The following is a 20540-nucleotide window of genomic DNA, read 5'->3' on the forward strand; positions in this document are numbered from 1 at the left end:
AAAATAATATGTAAAAAAAATTAAACAAAAAATTGTTTTTATATAAATTAAAAATATTATTATTTTTTATTATTTATAATAAAATTAATTATATAAATTAATAATTTTTACAAAAAAAAATACTAATAATATTTTTTTTTTAATTTATTTATCTATAGATTATCTAATAGATAAACAAAAAATACAAAATATTTTTTAAAATATAAGATTATAAATATATTAGTAATAAATAAATATTAAATTAGTTTTTAAATGTTTTTTTTAAAACATAGATTTTTTTAATAACCTTGTTCCAATTTGGCATTATATTAAATATATATATATATATATTTGATTTTTGATAATTTACAAACTTATGATTTTTTTTCAAAAAAAAAATTAATTAATTAGAAAAATACAGTATATTTTTTGTATATATAAATATTTTTTTTCAAAAAAAATTATAAATATATTATAATATATTAATCATTAACAAAAAAATTTAGAAAAACATAAGTTCCCGGGAACTTTACTATTTAATAGGAACATTGATTGATTGTTGTTGACGGGGGGTGTGGGGGGTTGGGGGTGGAAACAGGAACTACAGTCTAATATCGATAATACTATCCATAGTATCATAGATTGGATCCAAACTTTTTGGGCCACCGTTAGCTTTATCGGTAGTATTAACCGTACCGTACATTGTTGTTGTTGTTGGTTGACTATCGGCCAGGTAGGCACTGTTATCTATACCACCACCACCACCATCATTACCAACCTTACTGTCCACTACTAGGCCATTACCATTAGGCTGATGATGATGACCAGCATCACCATCACCAGCACCTATACCAACACCATTATCTTTAGCATACTTATCACGTTTGGCTAAGTACTGGTGCCTAAACAATCGCATCTTACGAAAGGCCAGTCGCATATTGATGTCATTCCCGATCAAAAATTTCAATAAAAAATTTTGACAAAACGCTACCACAGTATGCGGTAGATAACCGAAAGTACGGGACTCTATGCCAACAGTTTTCAGTGCCGACTCAACAAACTGGTCACTCGACGGTATCATAAAACTACGGGGCGGGTTGCGTATCATATTAGTGGACACATAATAGGGTAGTACCGATTGGATGACTATACCGCGTGACCTGTATTCGGCATTCAATGCCCGGGACAGGTAGTCGCCGTAGATTTTCGATGCCGAATACAGGGCCAACAATGGTGTGGGAAAACAGGCCGAATACGAGCATACATTCAATATAATACCCGATCGGTTGGCAACCATACCGGGCAATACCAGACCGATCAGTCGGGTCATCGATCGACAGTTTACGTTCAATATTTGACGTTCAAATTCCCGCCGATTAGCCAATCGGGTGAAATATTCGGGGTATCGGTAGGTCATACCGACATTGTTGATCAGTACATGTATTTTCTGGTGTAGTTTACCGGCAAGTTCTTCACCAATACTATCGTATAGGTTGTCCTCATTATCGTTATCATCGGCGCTAAAGTCTATTTGAATTAACTTAATCCGCGGGCACTGTACGTATAGCTTATGTATCTCACTTTTGACTGACTCTAGTTTATCCAGTGATCGGCTCATCAATACCAAGCTATAGCCTTTCCGGGCCATAGCTTTGGCATAGGCCAACCCAATGCCGTCGGTAGCGCCAGTAATGACGGCCCATGTATCCGGTCGATTGCCCTGCCAGCGGACACCGGCACCCATATAGTAGGCCAACAGGTAGGTCCATACGAGTTGCGGTAGTTTCCACAATAGTAACAAAACAATTACTAGAGTCAGCAATGATAGTAGCAGTAGGAGTATCAATGGTACGGTAGTTAAGTTAATGGTAACTGTTTGTTGATCACTACTACTGATGATGGCGGGAACGGTAGATATGGTTACATTGATTTCCATGATAGTAGTGATGATGATAATGTTGAAAATAATAATAGTAGTGATGATAACATTTTTATTTAGATTATTATTATTATTATTAAATATATATAAATAGTTTACTACATCATAATCACACAAATAATACAATTATTTATTTTTTTTTGGTTTATTTAAATAAAATTTTTTAAAAAATATATATAACTTTGAATCATAAATTGAGGAAAACTTTTATTTTATTTATTTATTTTTGTTGATGAAAACCTAATTAAACAAAAAAGTTTACAAATAATAAATTCAAACATAAATATTGATAAAAAAAACTTTTTTAATAAAACTTTTTATTTATTATTTTTTACTGTATTTTAATACTGTATTTATTTATATAAAATACTTATTAGAAATTATTTATGTAATCATTTCTATTGAAATAAATTACTTTTTTAAAAAAAAAACTTTTTATTTTATGACAATTTTGTTGTTGTTGTTGTTCAACAAATGGGACTCTCCTATGATGTATAGGTATTGTATGTTTATTTTGAGATACCTGTGCGCGCTTACAAACAGTTAGTGCAATCGACTGGAAAAATGTGTGTGTTTTTTGTTTGGTTTGTTTGTTTCACTATTTAATTATTTATTCAATATAATTCATAACCTAATTAGTTTCATTGGAGGGGGAGGGGAGGGGAGGGAGGGGAACTGGTCCTACAGTCACCCATAATATATATATATATACAGTATATGACAGGTTTTGCCCAATAATGATGCTAAAGCTCAATGATTTTGTTGTTAATGTTGTTGTTATCAGTAAATTTCAATGAAAAGTTTTTTTTTGATAATGTACTGTAATGTTCACTATGTATCTCAATGTGTGTGTGTGTGTGTGTGTGTGTGTGTGTGTGTGTGTGTGTGTGTGTGTGTGTGTGTGTGTCAGTACTGTATGTAATATCAATGAAATTATATTCATATAAATTTATATATAACTAGTTATGAATCTCTCTCTCTCTCTCTCTCTCTCTCTCTCTCTCTCTCTCTCTCTCTCTCTCTCTCAGATACACACATACACACACACACACACACACATACACACACATACACACACATACATACACATACACATAACACACACACACACACACACACACACACACACACACACACACACACACACACACACACACACACACATACACACACACACATACACATACATACACACACACATACACACACACATACACACACACCTACATACATACATATATATACGCACACACATATAAATTTATATATATATATATCATTCAATATCTAAAAAAAATAAATTATACAGTAAATATTTTTTCTCTATTGATACATATAAATTATATAAACTTTAATTTAGTTTTATAAGTATACTAAATATATCATTAGCAATATTGTTTATTTACAATATTTAGTTTAATTTTATAAATTATTACATTTTATTTGATGTACATTTATTAGTTATAGTTATTTACAGTTTAATATACTTTAATTAACTTATTATTACTGTATCTTAAATTAATATAAAGTATATACTGTTTATTTATTTTTGTAGTCAATTTAAACTATTTATTAATACTGTTTTGATCTCAAAAAAAAATATATTTAAATAAAATATTTATTTATTTATTCATATTTATGTTTTTTAATAGTAAATAATTTTTTTATAAATACTGAAAAATACTGATATGTACTGAACTATAATGTTATAAAGTTTACAACAAATTACAAAAAAATTAATTAAATAAATAATTATTATTAATATTTTTGATTAAATATTGTACTTAAAAACTTAACCCCTAATCTATACAATGGGAAAATTGACACATGTATTCAATTAATTTATTTGATTAAACTAATAAATTATCAATTATATAGACAATTATATAATTTATTTTTTTTATTTGGCATAAACATATATATTTTTAATAAAACAAAATTTTATATAAAAATAAGTATATATATACAGTATATATATATATATATATAAATTGTACTAAAAAAATGATAGTTAATTAATAACCTATTTTATTAAATAACAAAAATTAAATTATCTATTTTTAAGTTACTATTTATTACTAGATATTATATATATATATTGAAAATTAATAATAAATTGATTAATAATATTAGTGTGTAATTTATATTTAATATATTAGTTGTATTTCAACAAAAAAAAATAATAATAATATTTTTAATTTATTTAGTTTTATATAATTTTAATAAAAATTAATTATTAAAATTGTGGGGAAAAAAATATGTCACAAAAATTATTATCAGTAATATCATTATTATTGCTAATAATAATAATACTATCGGTGTCTATGGTGTCCACTAAACCAGTCCATCGATGTCCCCGAGCCCTGGATATACAGCCGTGTAGGTGTTATCCCCAGACAAAAGAGATCCGATGTTTCGGTCAATCAATCGACGACCAACTGATGTCGAAAATTGGCCAACAATTGGACCGTACGGGCGGTGGCGGTGGCGGTCATAATAGCCGATACAGTCTACTCTATATAATGAATACAAATATTACCGAAATACCTGACGGACTGTTTCCCCGAACCATAAGTTTTGATAATGTTTTTATTAATCGTAACCAACAATTAAAAACTATTGAATTGAAAGCATTTAATGGCAACCAATTGAATAGTTTTCTGATTGGAAATCAACCAAATTTGACAATTATTTGATAAAATTAATTAAAAATTTAAAAATAAATAATTATTAATAATTACAAAAAAAAATTTTTGAGCTACCATTTTTTTTTAAATAGATAGATAAATAATATGTTTTTTTTAAATATATAATAAAATTTATATCTATATATTTATAAGTTTATAGATTAAAAAATATTTATATAATTATTATTATTATTATTTGTATTTAAAACTATTTTTATTATAATATTTGTATTTAGTGTGTGTGTGTGTGTGTATAATCAGTATTATATTAATATATTATTAAATAATAATAAAATATTCTTAATTCTAATAAATAAATGTTTTTATTAAAATTATTTTTTTTTAAAAAAATTATTAATTTAATATATATTACAAACATTTACAAGCATTTGATTATTTTCAAAAAAAATAAAATTCATATTTAATTCAAATTTTCAAATTGTAATGAAATAATTTATGATTTTAAATATGATATATAAATATAAAATAATTTATATTTTTAATAGTGTTTAGTTATAGTTTAATACAATTTTATTATTGTATTACAATAAATTGTTATAATATTTTTTTGCTTATATTTATGGATATAAAAATAATAATTTCTGTTTATTTATAAAATTTTTTTTTATATAACATTAAAATCTGTATACAGTATTAATTATTATCAATAATAATAATAATAATAATACTATTACTATTAAACTATTAAATAGCAAAATAAATATATTTATTACAAACATAAATATATATATATATATATTAAATATTTAAATAATTTGTTTTAAAAATTTATTTTTATCAATAATATCAACTTTATCATTTAATTAAGTGTAATTAATAAATTATATATATATATATATATATAATTTATTAATTACACTTAATTAAATGATAAAGTTGATATTATTGATAAAAATAAATTTTTAAAACAAATTATTTAAATATTTAATATATATATATATATATATATATATATATTATACCCAATATATTTATTTAATAATACATTTAATATTTATATATTTTTATTATATTTTATTTTTACAATAAATTTGTTTTTTCTATATATATATAATTATTTGATATAATTTTTTATGAATTTATTTATTTATTGTTTTTTTGTGAATCAGTCATTCAAAATGACGGGTAATTCGCAGTCCATTTCAAACGACTGGTCGGGATTGTCGACCACAACACTGACCGTATATCGGATATCAATTACCGGACAGGTATGACAAACTACGGGTAGATCTCGGGGTACAAACAACTGTACGGTTTTGTATACCCGTGTAGTCCTTTCGATAATATGCGATATATTGCGGACAACTGTTTCGGTAGTTTTTCGGCGACTTTCCGGTGCGTAATACATAACCTGTCGTTTGAGGCTAGCCTTCAGTATTAGATCCTTATCCGACTGGTTGTCGACAATACAGTGCACCGGTATGTCCTGGCCTTCACGCTGACCCATTGTATCCAATTCGCAGCGCAAATATATTGGCTGATTGTTTAGCATACCTGTGCTACTATTGTAAGCTCTTTGCTAATTAAAATTAAAAATACAATTTATTTATTTATTTATTATATTTATTTTTATAGATATAGTTATGTATATTTACCGATAGCTGATGATTGGATACATGTGCCGGTCCATTGACAACAATGGCCAGATATGGCCACTCATTAACAGGCATTAGCTGTGTGTCTACCTGTGCCTCAATCCAGTACCTGATGTGACCGTATTTGCCCTCATATGTCGACGGAAAGCCACTTAAAAAAAATGTTTTTTTTTAATATGTATTAATATTATTATTAATTAATTGTTAATTATTGTTATATATATATATATGTTATACCCGTTTGGTAATTGAAATTCAAATTGAATTTTATGATAACCCGGATTAAGTACTGATGGATAGGCTAAACAAAAATATGATATTTTTATTTTATATTTAATAATAACTTAACTTAGTTATCACAAAAATATTATTATTTAAAAAAACAAATTAAATTATTAAAGTATATAATTATTTTTTTTTTTTAATTTTTTAATTTACCATTTAATGGATAGTATTTAAGATCCAGACACTCGTAGTGGCCCTCATGAGGTATGTCCTCAAAAGTGGTATAATAGTTGCGATTTTCGTCCAACCGTTTTGATGGTCGCCTAATAATCCAACCGCAATGGGCTTCGCCTATCAAAAGAAATAATAATAATAATTATTATTATTTATTACATTTATTATTATTATTATTAGTTTAACAATATTATTTAAATTAAAATTTTATTTTTATTATAGCTAATATATAATATATAAATTATATTTATATATATTATATATTAGCTATTGCTATATTTATTTATTTAAATTAAATTTTTATATATAAAAAAATTAAAAATATTTATTTATTTAAGCAATTTTTTAGTGTTGATGATTTGTACTAATTATAATATTAGTATAATTTATAATGATAAATTACCAAAAAACTAGTTAAAAAAAATGTTTATTACTTAAATACTAAAATAATACAGTATAAAGTATATTGATATATAAATATGTAAATATTTTATTACAGTTTAATTGTCAAAAAAAAAACAAAATAATATATAGTTGTCTAACAATAACTATTAATTAACATTTACTAACTAATTTAATTAACTATTAATTAATTAATTAACTATTAACAATAATTATTAATTAAAAATATAAATAAAAATTATAAACTAATAATTTCGTAAATTATTAGTTAATTATTTTTAATAAAAAAAACTAACTGTCCTCTCTCTCTCTCTCTCACTCACTCACTAACCTATTAATGATATATTATTGATGGCACTGGTAGGCAATGGCTGATCATTTTCGACAACCAAATGTCCACTGATTATATCACTGGCCGTATAGACAGTATCGACGACGGGTCGGTCCAAAACTAATGAAATTTTTACTAACATTTATTACAACAACAAAACAATACACTTATGTATCACAAAAAAATATATACAAAAAATAATATATATATATTTATTTTTAATATATTTTTTTTCAACAACAAATTAAATACTACTATATTTAACAAACAGGACTTATATGACAATAATAATAATAATAATAATATTTTATATACATTTTTACACACTATTTAGTGATATTATTATTAATAGTATTATTATTATTAAAATCATGATTTTTTAACCTTGAAAATTGTTATTATTTTTTTTTGTTACTTATTATAATATTATTTGTATTGTATGATTGAAATAATATGAGAGAGAGAGAGAGAGAGAGAAAAAAAATGAAACTAATTATAAAATACTTTATATGTAGTGGGCGTTAGGTATTTAAAAAAAAATATATATAAATATATATATATAATAATGATATTCATGTGATTAGTTTTTATTTTGTAAATAATTATTTTTTTTAGTGAATTTACCTTGAATATTAATATAATTTATATCTATATATACAGTATATATATTTTGCATGATTATAAAACTGTTAGCTATTAATATTTGATAATTTATATATATATATATTTTAAGAAAAAATATAAATAAATATCTAATTTTTTTTACTATAAATTAGAAAATATTTTTCATATACAGTATATATATATTTATATATAAATTAAAAATAAAAATTAAAAATATTTAGATGTGATTAGTATACAATTAAAAGTATTAAATTTTATATTTAATAATAATAGTATTGAAAATCAATTAATTTTTTAAGCTGATTATATTAAAACAAAAAAAAACAAAACAAATAGTTATATTTATTTAAATTTAATAGATTTGTTTTTTTAAAAAAATTACCTAGTATAATTAAAACTTAAATATATATATTAATATTTAATTTTGTTGTTGTTGTTGTTGTTGACTTTATGTTAATACTTTACATACTATATAAACAACAAAAATTATTATTATTATTATTATTTCTATTATACAGTAGATTAAATTAAAAATTTATTTAAAATAAATTCATGTTTTATATAAAAAGATAGACAGAGAGATAGATAGATAGATAGATAGATAGATAGAGAGAGAGAGAGAGAGAGAGAGAGAGAGAGAGAATAATAATAATACTAATAATAATTCAATTAATTAGTTAATAATATTAATTGTATTAATTAATAATAATAATTGTATTAATTAATAATAATAATTGTATTAATTAATAATAATAATTGTATTAATTAATAATAATTTAATTATATACAAATATATTTATTAAATACAGTATTATTAAACAAATAACATATCATGTTAGCATTTAATTATATTGTAAGGTATTTATTATAATGTTAATTAAATAAAATAATAAATAGTTAAATAAATAATACATAATAATAAAAAATTGTAAGAAAAAATTCTATGTAATTTATTGGGGGGGGGGTAGGGGAGTGGGGTGTAATTAATCATAATATAGTATTGCATATTATTGAACCTTACCCAGCACATTTTATATTTACTTACTTTTATATTATAAATTGTTTATTGATTGACAATTACTAGAAATTTTTATGAATATTTAATATATAACAAAATAACAAATAAATTTAATTATTTTTTTAAAATAATAAAAAATTATTTTTTAATTACTTAATTTAGTCTAGATTTGTAAATAGAGACTGATAAAAAAATATAATTATTAAACAATTATTAATTAATAATTACTAAACTAATAAATATAGTTAGTTATTAATTAGCTATAATTATTTATTTTCATAATTATAATTTACTTATTTTACTAATATAATATTTAATAATATATTTATATTTGTTTTTGGTAATTTTTTTTTAAAAAATTATTAGTAAAACAAAATTAGCATTATAAAAGTAATTGAATTTAAATAAAATACAATTATTTAATATTTTTTATTTTTTTAATTATCTAATTAATAATTATAAATAGTTAAACAATATTTTAATAAATTAATAATATTTTACACTACAGTATATAATAATTTTGTTTATTTATATATCTTTATGTATATTATTTATAAAATATAATAATAATAATAATAATAATAATAATAATAATAATAATAATAGTTATTTATTAAAAATATAATACATTTTTAATTGAAATGAAAAGTATTTATTTTTTTTATTAATTTAATAAATATTTATTTTAAAAAAAAAATTTTATATTAAAACTACAAGTTTAATGAGATTTGCTTTTATCAATTTATTACTAAATATTAAATAAATAATACAATTATTGCTATTATATAAAATAAATGTTTTTATTTTCAATTTAACTAATAATATTGTTGATAAAAACTAAAATATGTTTATTTTAATTATAACTGATAATAAATGAATAAATAATTAATTTTTTTAAAAAAAATATGTTTATAATAGAAAATATAATAATTTTTAATTGTAAACAAAAATATATTTTTTTTTTTAAAAACTAAATAAAGATATTTAATAATTTATTTTTTTTTTTTTTAAAAATCATTGAACTAATAAAACAATAATTTTTAAAACAATTACTATTTATAGTTAAACATTAATTAATTAATAATATTATTCAAAAATTTTTATTTATTTTTTTAAATAATTTATTTATTATTATTATTATTAATCAAAGTTTTTTTTATTTTGATAATACAGTATATGTTTTATTTAAACAGTAATTTATTATATTATAATATACAGTATATATGATATAATACTGTAGTTTACTGATTATATTATTATTATTATAATAAGTGTTTTGAATCAATAATATTATATATATTTATCATATTTATGATTGTAATTATACAATATATTTACCTTTATATATATACTGTAAATTTTAAATATTATTTTAATTATAATTATATTTTTTTGTTGTTGATATAAATAAAAAAATGATTAATTAATTAATTAATTATCTAATAATACAAACAAACAAAAACTGCTAATTATTTATACTAATTATTATTTTTAATTATTATTAATAGTCTAATTATTTATTGATTTTATTATATAATAATAATAATAATTAGTATTATTATTATTATATTTTATTTGTTGATATAAATAAAAAAAATGATAATTAATTAATTATGTAATAAAACAAACAAAAAACTGCTTTATCTATTAATCTATTATTTAATAATAATTATTTAATTAATTAATTAATTAATTGATTATATTATCGATTATATTATAATAACTAATAATCACAGGACAGGACAGGAACGGGAATCACGAAAAACAACAGCAAATTATATGACAACAAGTGTCGGCAAATGACTGTTCCCGCGGTTGTTGTTCCCGTTGTTGTGGTTGTTGTCTAACTGTTGGCCGTGTAGTTGTTGTCCAGTGGACACTATCGCCACCGCCGCCTCTACCGCCGAAACTATAGCCTATTTTCTGGTTGCCATTGACAGCAACGGGTTGTTTGGATATCGGCAGCGGCGGTACCGATGACGACGACGACTGCTGTTGTGACGGCGGATTCGGTTCAAACGTCAACTGTTTAAACCCAAACCTCGGGTTAGTCATCAACAGTCGGGAACAGTTGCGCTGATGCCAACATAGGACCCATACCCGCAATCGTCGACGGCCAGTAGCTGCTACCAGTGCTCGGGTAAGTTCAGGCTCGAAACCGCCGTCGCCGCTGATCAGTACCACATGTCTGTCCACTGCCACTGATGACGACTGGCTGTTGTTAGTGTCGGCCACAAATCGCCGTATCTTATCCTTGAGTTTATCGTCGGCATTGTCCTTACCGGTCGGTACCGATAGTACGTCAATCGGTGCCGAATCGTTATCCCTGACAAACAGTGCCCGTAGTTTACTATTTGATAGTATAGACTGTTGACAGGCAACGTAGATCTGGTGTAGTCGATAGCGGTGGCCATTGACGATACCACTGCCGCCGCCGCCGCCGATAGTGTCCACCAATAGTCTGACCTCTTGTTTGATACGTGTCAGTACCTCTTTGACCAGATAGCCGTGCGGTATCGGACAGTTTTCGATGTCCCAGAATATGGCCACCAGTGGCCTATTGTCCACGGGTATCACTGATGATGACATTGAACTACCTGTCCCTTAGATCCGATCTGATGTTGGGTTGGGTCGGGTTGGTTAGTGTGTGTATGTGTAGTCAACTGTGTTCAGGTTGTTTAGTAATATAGTGTCAATGATAAGGATAGGATAGGATAGGATAGGGTAGGGTAGGGGTGGTGGTGGTGGGGAAAGGGATTAGATAACACACAGATAGACAGTGTGTACTACACACTGTGTAGGGTTAGACTTGTGTGTGTATGTATGTGTGTGTATGTATGTATGTGTGAATGTATGTAAGTGTGTGTGTGTGTGTGTATGTATGTGTGTGTATGTATGTGTGTGTGTGTGTATGTGTGTGTGTATGTATGTATGTATGTATGTGTGTGTGTGTGTGTGTTTGTGTGTATGTATATACCGTATATATACTACTAGTGTACAGTTATCTAATAATAATAATAATAATAATATAAATATACAAGTTCATATTACTATACTGTATATTATAATAAATATACAGTATATTTACAGTTGACTACTATAACCAAAAAAAAACTACATGTGCTAACATATAGGGTTGACTTAATTTATTTTAATATTTTTAAAAAATAATTTTAAAATATTTATTTTTTTCATTAATAATAATAATAATTTTTTTTTGTTAACACTAGATATTCCTAAATAATTTTACGGTTAGGGTAGTAGTGTGGGTTATATATATATACTGTTATATATATATATATATATATATATATATATATATATATATAATATTATGAGTGTTTATTACTCTAGTTTAATCAATATGATATTTTGCTTGTTTGTTATTATGGGAAAGTCAACTATTTATATATATATATATATATATTTGAGGGGAAAGTTAGATAATGTACAGTACAGTACTAGTATATAAGTAAAGTGCACTTAATATTAATAGATAAATAGTATAACTATATATAAAAGGGTTAATTGTCTTATAAATATAATAAAACTTACTGTATATTACTATTATCAATAATTTTAAATTAATGAAAAAAATATATTTAAAAAACTTAAAAAAAATAAAATGAAGTATTTTTTTTTGAAATAAATAATTAATATTAATTAATTAATTAATTAATTAATACTACAGTAATATAAAACTAATAGTAATAATAATAATTTTCATTAAACATTATTTATTTATTTATTAGTATTAATATTTATAATATTTAATTTTTTTGATGAAATAAATAAACAATTAATTAATTAATTATTTTTTTAATCAAATTAATGTTTTTTTTAGTCTAATAATAATTATATCTTTTACAAAAAAAATTGATTAGAAAAAAATTAATAAAAATTAATATATTAATAATTAATTAAAAAAAAAATAATAATTTTAACAATTTATGAAAAATATTTGTAAAATAAAAAAAAACTATTGAAAAAAATAACTATTGTTTAATAGCTGTTACTCTAAGCAGCCTATGGTGACGGTTGACTTCCCTAATAGTAGGGTCGGCTAAAAACCGTTTCCAAGCTCCGGGATTGGGTTCGGTAGCCATCGGATTGACTACCGTATCGAAAGCCGTATCCCATAAGTGATCGTTGAGTTCCCTATCGTAAGCCGACTGGTCGTCCTTAAAAAATGGCCTAACCTTTGATACGATGATTGGCATAAAATCTATATTTGAAATTATTTTTATTATTTTATTTTTTAGTTACAAATAATAACATTATTTTTATAATTATAATAATAATTATTATTTTTATAATTATTATTAGTAGTATAATAATAATAATAATATTAATAATTATTGTTAATTAATATTATTAGTATTAGTATATTAATTAATATTATTATTATTATTATAATTATTAGTATATTAATTAATATTATTATTATTTTTATTATTATTTTTATAATAATTATTATTATTTTATTATTTTATAATTATTATTATTATTTTTATAATTTTTATTATTATTTTTATAATTATTATTATTATTATATTAATTATTATTTTTATTTTTATAATAATTATTATTATTATTATAATAACTATTTTTATTAGTATAATAATAATAATAATTATTATTATATTAATTATTATTTTTATTTTAATAATTATTAGTATTATTATTATTATTATTATCAAAAAATCAAAAAACAAACCAATCATTTTCTGTCTATCCGTCGGCCAAATAACATCAATAATATCAAACTGTTTGACCAGAAACTGATTATCCGATAATAGACTTTGACGCCAATCGTCTAATTGTTTTTCACGCGATTGATACCATTTGCCCGGTTGTTGGCCATTGGTGACCAGTTTTTTGTTTAGATCGCCAATAATAAATATATTGGCGTGAAATATACCGCCCGTCGATAGCAATCGGCGAAATATGCCGACCGTACGCCACTTGTCCGGCATATACGATAGGGTAAAGTTTGAGAAAATTAGGTCAACCTTACCGTCCAATTCCCGTACTCGTGGACACAACTCTGGCCACTCGATACTCATATCTTGCAATAGATATTCAATAGTATTGTCATCTGAATGGTTATGACTGCGGGCATAGCTTATCATATCGGGTACGATATCGATGGCCAGTATATGTTTATGCGGTAAATGTTTGCCGAGAAAATGTTTGGTTATATCGCCGTCACCGCAACCGATGTCCACAATCTGGTCATATGGTCTGTAAAAATATAATTAATATTAAATTTTTTTTGTTTAGTTTTTTCCCCTCAAATTACCTATAGTTAGCATCGATTAGACTATCAATTGATTGCATAGCCATTAGTTGGGCATTACTTTTTTGTTTGGCATAAACATCGGGTGCTATACCGTCCATGATTTTTATATAGTACTGTACCGTATATATCAATATATATATAATTAATTTAAAAAATTTTAATATTTTTAATATACATAGACACAATAAAAATTTTTAGGATTAATATTATGTTTTTTTTAAATTAGTTAATTAATTAATTAATAACAAACTAATTTAATAATAATAATATTTAATAATAATAATAATAAAACTAATAATTTTATTATAATGTATATAAAAATAATTATTTACTTAAATTTTTTTTAAAAAAAAAGTTAGATTTATATACTCTTTAATAATTTAAATAATAATTATATATTTCAATAAAAATAGATAAAGTGTTTATATTAATACATTAATTGATATCATTATATATATATTTATATTTATTTATTTTTAAAAAATTTAAGATTAGACCATATTTTTTATATCAAAATTAATTGTAATTATCAATGAAAAAAATGATAAAATATAAATACTAATCATTTATTAATAATTAATAATGAATTTTCTTATTAAGAATCATAAAGATATTGAATTAATTAATTAATTAATTAATTAATTAAATTTTAATGTAAGATATAATTATTTTAAAAATTTTATCTTATGATTAAATTGTAATAATATGATTTTGTAAAAAATTTTCTATTAAAAATTATTTTTATTTATAAATATAATAATTTTTATATTTATTTTAATCTTAATAAACTTTTATTGCAACACACACATATGTATACTCACACACACACACACACACACACACACACACACACACACACACACACACACACACACACACACACACACACACACACACACACACACACACACACACACACACACACACACACACACACACACACACACACACACACACACACACACACACACACACACACACACACACACACACACACACACACACACACACACACACACACACACACACACACACACACACACACACACACACACACACACACACACACACACACACACACACACACACACACACACACACACACACACACACACACACACACACACACACACACACACACACACACACACACACACACACACACACACACACACACACACACACACACACACACACACACACACACACACACACACACACACACACACACACACACACACACACACACACACACACACACACACACACACACACACACACACACACACACACACACACACACACACACACACACACACACACACACACACACACACACACACACACACACACACACACACACACACACACACACACACACACACACACACACACACACACACACACACACACATACAAACACATAAAATAAATAAATATATCAGTAATTAAACAATTTTTTATTAATTAAATTTTAATAATATTGAATTTAAATACTAATAATTGTTGAAAATATTTTGAATTATTAGTATTTAATAAAAATTTATTCAAATAATAGAAAACATTCAATTGAAATGTTTTTAAATCATATAATAATATTTTTTGTGGAAAAAATTAACATTATTTAAGATAATTACAATAATAATTAAAATAATAATTTACATTAATTTTATTGAATTATTAATTGTTGACACATTCAAAATGATATTAGAAATTAAATATCCGATTTAATAACAATTTTGTTAAATTATAGATATATTAAAATCATTAAAATTAAAATATATGGAAATTAGATAACTATAGTCTAAATTATATCATATAAAACATACATATGTATTGATAATTTAAATAAATATTAATTAAACATATAAAACATATATAAAACATAAATTATCTTGTTAAATTATAGCCAAACAAAAATAAATAAATATATATATTTAAAATAGATAACTAGAGTCTAATTAATCCTATAAAAAAAATATTTACGGTTTTTATGGGTTTATTATTATTATTATTATTATTATTAGTATTTATATTAAAATATTATTTTTTTTGTTATTTAATTAAATTAATTATAAAATTAAATTGTTTTAGTTAGTGATAATTTATTTGTATATTTTTATATAAAAAAATTTTTTTTTTTAAATATTTAGATTCGCAAAAAATAAATAATTTTTTAAAGGGTTTTATTTTTCGGTTTTTTTGCTTAAATATTTTAAGCAAAAATATCTCTAATGAAAAACAACTATTTAATAACGTTTTCTGAATTCTATATGTCCTTCAGTCTGTCCGCTTTTTTTAATTGAATTTTTACATTTTTACTTCAGATTCGAATTAAGCATAAAATTTTTAGGTAAAAATTTTAACCTTAAGAATTGTATAGAGCATCAAAAGTAAAGGTATAATAGATCAACATTATTTTTTTGTTGTTGAAAAAATGGCGGCAAAAGTAAACAAAAAATTAAATGTCGTTTATTTTGTCATACTGAATCATTTGATACCCCACTTGACTATAATTGAGTTTATTTAGTCATACTGTCTCATTTGATACCCCACTTGACTATAGTTGAGTTTATTTTGTCATACAGAATAATTTGATACCCTACTTGACTATAGTTTAGTTTATTTTGTCATACTGAATCATTTGATACCCTACATGACTATAGTTGTGTTTATTTTTAACATACTTAATCATTGGATTTTAATATAATTTTTAATTTCAGGCTAGGAGTTCGTATGGAAATGCTTTCTAGCATTCTCAACTGGTTTTAAATATATATATATATATATATATTTGTAAAAGTTTAGTAAAATATTTTATTCAGTATTGAATACAGTAATTATAATTAATTAAATTTACAAAACATTTTTATACCTAATTTTAGATATTTATAGCTAGTTTTGTAAAAAATTTATTTATTAAAAATAATTTTTTATACAAACAATAACTAAAATTATGTTACAATATCTAAATAATAATATTATTACTATATTATCATTAAATCCGTTAAATATTTTTTTAATACTATTTAGCATTTTGTATGCTATCTATAGGTTAGTATATATACTGTATATAATATATTTATTTATTAAAAAAATAATTTTTATTTTCATATATATATATATATTCAATAGATATTATTACAGTACTAATGGATGCAATCATTGGGAAGCACAGGGAGTTAAAACTGTATCGTTTGGTTTGTGGTCTCGTATGACAACCAAATGGTATCGATTGGAACAGGAATTGTACCGAAAATATGGTAAATGTTTCGGTGTCTATGAGGGTAACCGACCCGTACTCTATTTGGCCGATCCTGAACTCATACGGGATGTTTTGGTCAAAGATTTTCATGTTTTTACTAATAGACGGGTAAGTTATGTATATTTATATATCTATGGAAATATTATATATAAACTTTTTGAGAGAGAGAGAGAGAGAGAGAGAGAGAGAGATAAATAGATAGATAGGAATATAAATAGTTTTAATTTTTTATGAAAATATTTTACATAATATCTTATATGTATATCTAGTATATAATATAAAATGATATATATATATATATATATAGTGTAATTATTATTAATATAAAATAATTAATTTTTATTAATTATTTTATTAATTGTTAGAATTTTTGAAGCCATTAAAATAATACATTTTTTAAAAATCAACAATAGATAGAGTACTGTATATATATATATATATGTACAGGTATATACAAATACATATAAATATATATATTTAAAAATAAATTTTATTATATAAATTCAAAAATATTTATAATATAACTTAAAGTATACATTTACATGTAGTATACATTGCATACTGTTAATTGTAAATTATTTTTTTTATATAATAATAATAATAATAATAAATAATAATAATAATATAAATTATGTTTTAAATAAAAAAATTTAAATTAATATTTTTTAAATTTTTTTGTTGTTACTATAATTAGGACGTAAGGGCCGGCTTTCTGATGAACAAAATGATAGCCAATCTGAAAGATGACGACTGGAAACGTGTCCGGACAGTCATATCGCCGACATTTACATCGGGAAAGTTACGCAAAATGTTTCCATTGATTACCGATTGTCTGAAAACATTGAACTGTATGCTGGAAACGGCTTCACTGGCAACTGGCCAGCCGTACGATATGAAAGCCGTTTACTGTGGCTATACTATGGAAGTCATACTACAGGTTTGATTTAATTGATTGATTGATTGATTTTGATTTTGATTTTAAATATAAAAAAATTATTTTAAAAATTTATCAAGTAACATTTACAAACTATATATATATAGATATTTATTAGCAGTTAAAATAGAGAGAAATATACTGTATATATATATATATATATATATATAAATAATTTATAATATATAGTAAAAAAATTTTTATAAAAAAATAATTAATTGAATTTTTTTTACAATATTATATTTTTTTTTTTTTTTTAAAGTAAAGCTAAATACTAATTATAATAAAAATTACTAAACATTATTATTATTATTATTTTCACTGACATTATTAATATAACATTTACAGTATATTTATTATTATTATAATTAATTTAGTATTACAGTAATTATTATACTAATAGCTAATATTAATCTAATTATAATTATTATGATTAATATTATTAATATAACTTATTATATATTATATATTATATATTATATATTATATATTATATATTATATATTATATATTATATATTATATATTATATATTATATATTATATATTATATATTATATATTATATATTATATATTATATATTATATATTATATATTATATATTATATATTATATATTATATATTATATATTATATATTATATATTATATATTATATATTATATATTATATATTATATATTATATATTATATATTATATATTATATATTATATATTATATATTATATATTATATATTATATATTATATATTATATATTATATATTATATATTATATATTATATATTATATATTATATATTATATATTATATATTATATATTATATATTATATATTATATATTATATTATATAACTTATTATATATATATATATATTAATTATAAATTTCAAGGTATCGTTTGGGGTAAAAGTCGACGCCATGTTAGACAAGGATAACCCAATTGTCTTGAATGCCGTCAAACTGTTTGTCCGGGAGTTTCGGTCAATGTATCTGACGGTAATGTTTTTGCCGAAACTGGCCGAATATTTGCAACTAACCGTATTCGATGAGCCGGTTATTGAATTTTTTCACGATTTTACATTGAAAGTCATCGCCGATCGGCGAAATCAGATGAAACAAATAGGAGGTCACCATAAAAAACGGGTCGACTTTTTGCAGCTGATGTTGGATTCGGCCGATTGTAATAATAATGAATCCATGGATGATATGATGGACAATACCAACACCACTACCCATACAAACACCATGGATGACGAAAAGTATGGCGAATATGATAAGCAAACTACTAATAGTAATGTAACTAAAAAATGTATGAATTTTTTTGTGTTTGTATTGAAATACAGTATACTGTATATACTGTATATATGATATATAAAAAAAAAATATTTTTTTTTTAATTATAATATTTTTATTGTTTTTTTGTTGTTGTTATGTTTGAACAGATCTATCAAACGATGAACTAATAGCTTCGTGTGTCGTGTTTTTTGTGGCCGGCTTTGAGAATACGATGACTACTATATCGATAGTCACTTATATGTTGGCCGCAAATCCCGATTGTCAGCAACGGCTATACGAGGAAGTGGTCGATTATTTTCGGATCAATCAATCGGATCAATCGGACGTAAGGACTGTCTGTCTCTCTCTGTCTCTCTGTCTCTCTGTCTCTCTGTCTCTCTGTCTCTCTGTCTCTCTGTCTCTCTGTCTCTCTGTCTCTCTGTCTCTCTGTCTCTCTGTCTCTCTGTCTCTCTGTCTCTCTGTCTCTCTGTTATCTAACAATTATCTATAATATATTCTATATATATATATAGGAACTGGAGATTACTGACTACGAGGCCCTGAATTCAATGGAATACTTGGACTCAGTTATCAAAGAAACTCTACGACTGTATCCCAATTCACAGGCCTTGGAACGGGAAGCGGGAGAAGACTATCGATTGGGCGGTGGACCTAACGGTGGTATTAGTATCAAAAAAGGACAGTTAG

General features: G+C 23.3%; 4 protein-coding genes across 4 annotated transcripts in view; 1 reads left to right on the forward strand and 3 right to left on the reverse strand.

Annotated features, from left to right (window-relative positions):
* Positions 1-503: 503 nt before the first annotated feature.
* Positions 504-1970, reverse strand: LOC128954094 (very-long-chain 3-oxoacyl-CoA reductase-B-like). The gene has a single exon (XM_054299661.1). It carries the CDS (start codon positions 1913-1915, stop codon positions 581-583), a length of 1335 nt encoding a protein of 444 aa, XP_054155636.1. The 5' UTR covers positions 1916-1970; the 3' UTR covers positions 504-580.
* A 3761-nt stretch (positions 1971-5731) lies between these two features.
* Positions 5732-7555, reverse strand: LOC128954139 (arrestin domain-containing protein 4-like). Its single transcript, XM_054299706.1, has 5 exons — positions 7414-7555; positions 6660-6797; positions 6459-6522; positions 6222-6372; positions 5732-6145 (listed from the first exon to the last, which is right to left on the reverse strand). The coding sequence occupies exons 1-5, from the start codon at positions 7553-7555 to the stop codon at positions 5732-5734; spliced, it is 909 nt and encodes a 302-aa protein (XP_054155681.1).
* Positions 7556-13050: 5495 nt separating this feature from the next.
* LOC128954140 (uncharacterized) lies at positions 13051-14470 on the reverse strand. Its single transcript, XM_054299707.1, has 3 exons — positions 14358-14470; positions 13773-14299; positions 13051-13280 (listed from the first exon to the last, which is right to left on the reverse strand). Exons 1-3 carry the CDS (start codon positions 14453-14455, stop codon positions 13051-13053), a joined length of 855 nt encoding a protein of 284 aa, XP_054155682.1. The 5' UTR covers positions 14456-14470.
* A 3063-nt stretch (positions 14471-17533) lies between these two features.
* The window catches only part of LOC128954141 (cytochrome P450 3A2-like), a 5700-nt gene continuing 2693 nt past the window's right edge, over positions 17534-20540 (forward strand). The window contains exons 1-5 of the mRNA XM_054299709.1: positions 17534-17730; positions 18317-18559; positions 19449-19866; positions 20000-20178; positions 20366-20540. The exon at positions 20366-20540 is cut by the window's right edge and continues 197 nt beyond it. Coding sequence (XP_054155684.1) covers positions 17572-17730; positions 18317-18559; positions 19449-19866; positions 20000-20178; positions 20366-20540 — 1174 coding nt within the window. The 5' untranslated portion in view covers positions 17534-17571. The remainder of the gene's footprint in view (positions 17731-18316; positions 18560-19448; positions 19867-19999; positions 20179-20365) is intronic.

The sequence above is a fragment of the Oppia nitens genome, unplaced genomic scaffold, assembly GCF_028296485.1.
Source record: "Oppia nitens isolate AA-2021 unplaced genomic scaffold, nextdenovo-longstitch-racon4-pilon3 scaffold25_pilon_pilon_pilon, whole genome shotgun sequence".
Lineage (NCBI taxonomy): Eukaryota > Metazoa > Arthropoda > Arachnida > Sarcoptiformes > Oppiidae > Oppia > Oppia nitens.

Excerpts from the sequence above, each read along its gene's own strand:
- LOC128954094 (XM_054299661.1), bottom strand. The coding sequence starts at position 1,915 with ATGGAAATCAATGTAACCATATCTACCGTTCCCGCCATCATCAGTAGT.
- LOC128954139 (XM_054299706.1), bottom strand. The coding sequence starts at position 7,555 with ATGTTAGTAAAAATTTCATTAGTTTTGGACCGACCCGTCGTCGATACT. Across the intron at positions 6,798-7,413 it reads CAATAATATATCATTAATAG|GCGAAGCCCATTGCGGTTGG; the intron begins GTTAGTGAGTGA and ends TTCTTTTGATAG. Across the intron at positions 6,146-6,221 it reads TATCCAATCATCAGCTATCG|CAAAGAGCTTACAATAGTAG; the intron begins GTAAATATACAT and ends AATTTTAATTAG.
- LOC128954140 (XM_054299707.1), bottom strand. The coding sequence starts at position 14,455 with ATGGACGGTATAGCACCCGATGTTTATGCCAAACAAAAAAGTAATGCC. Across the intron at positions 14,300-14,357 it reads CTAATCGATGCTAACTATAG|ACCATATGACCAGATTGTGG; the intron begins GTAATTTGAGGG and ends ATATTTTTACAG. Across the intron at positions 13,281-13,772 it reads GGATAGACAGAAAATGATTG|ATTTTATGCCAATCATCGTA; the intron begins GTTTGTTTTTTG and ends TTTCAAATATAG.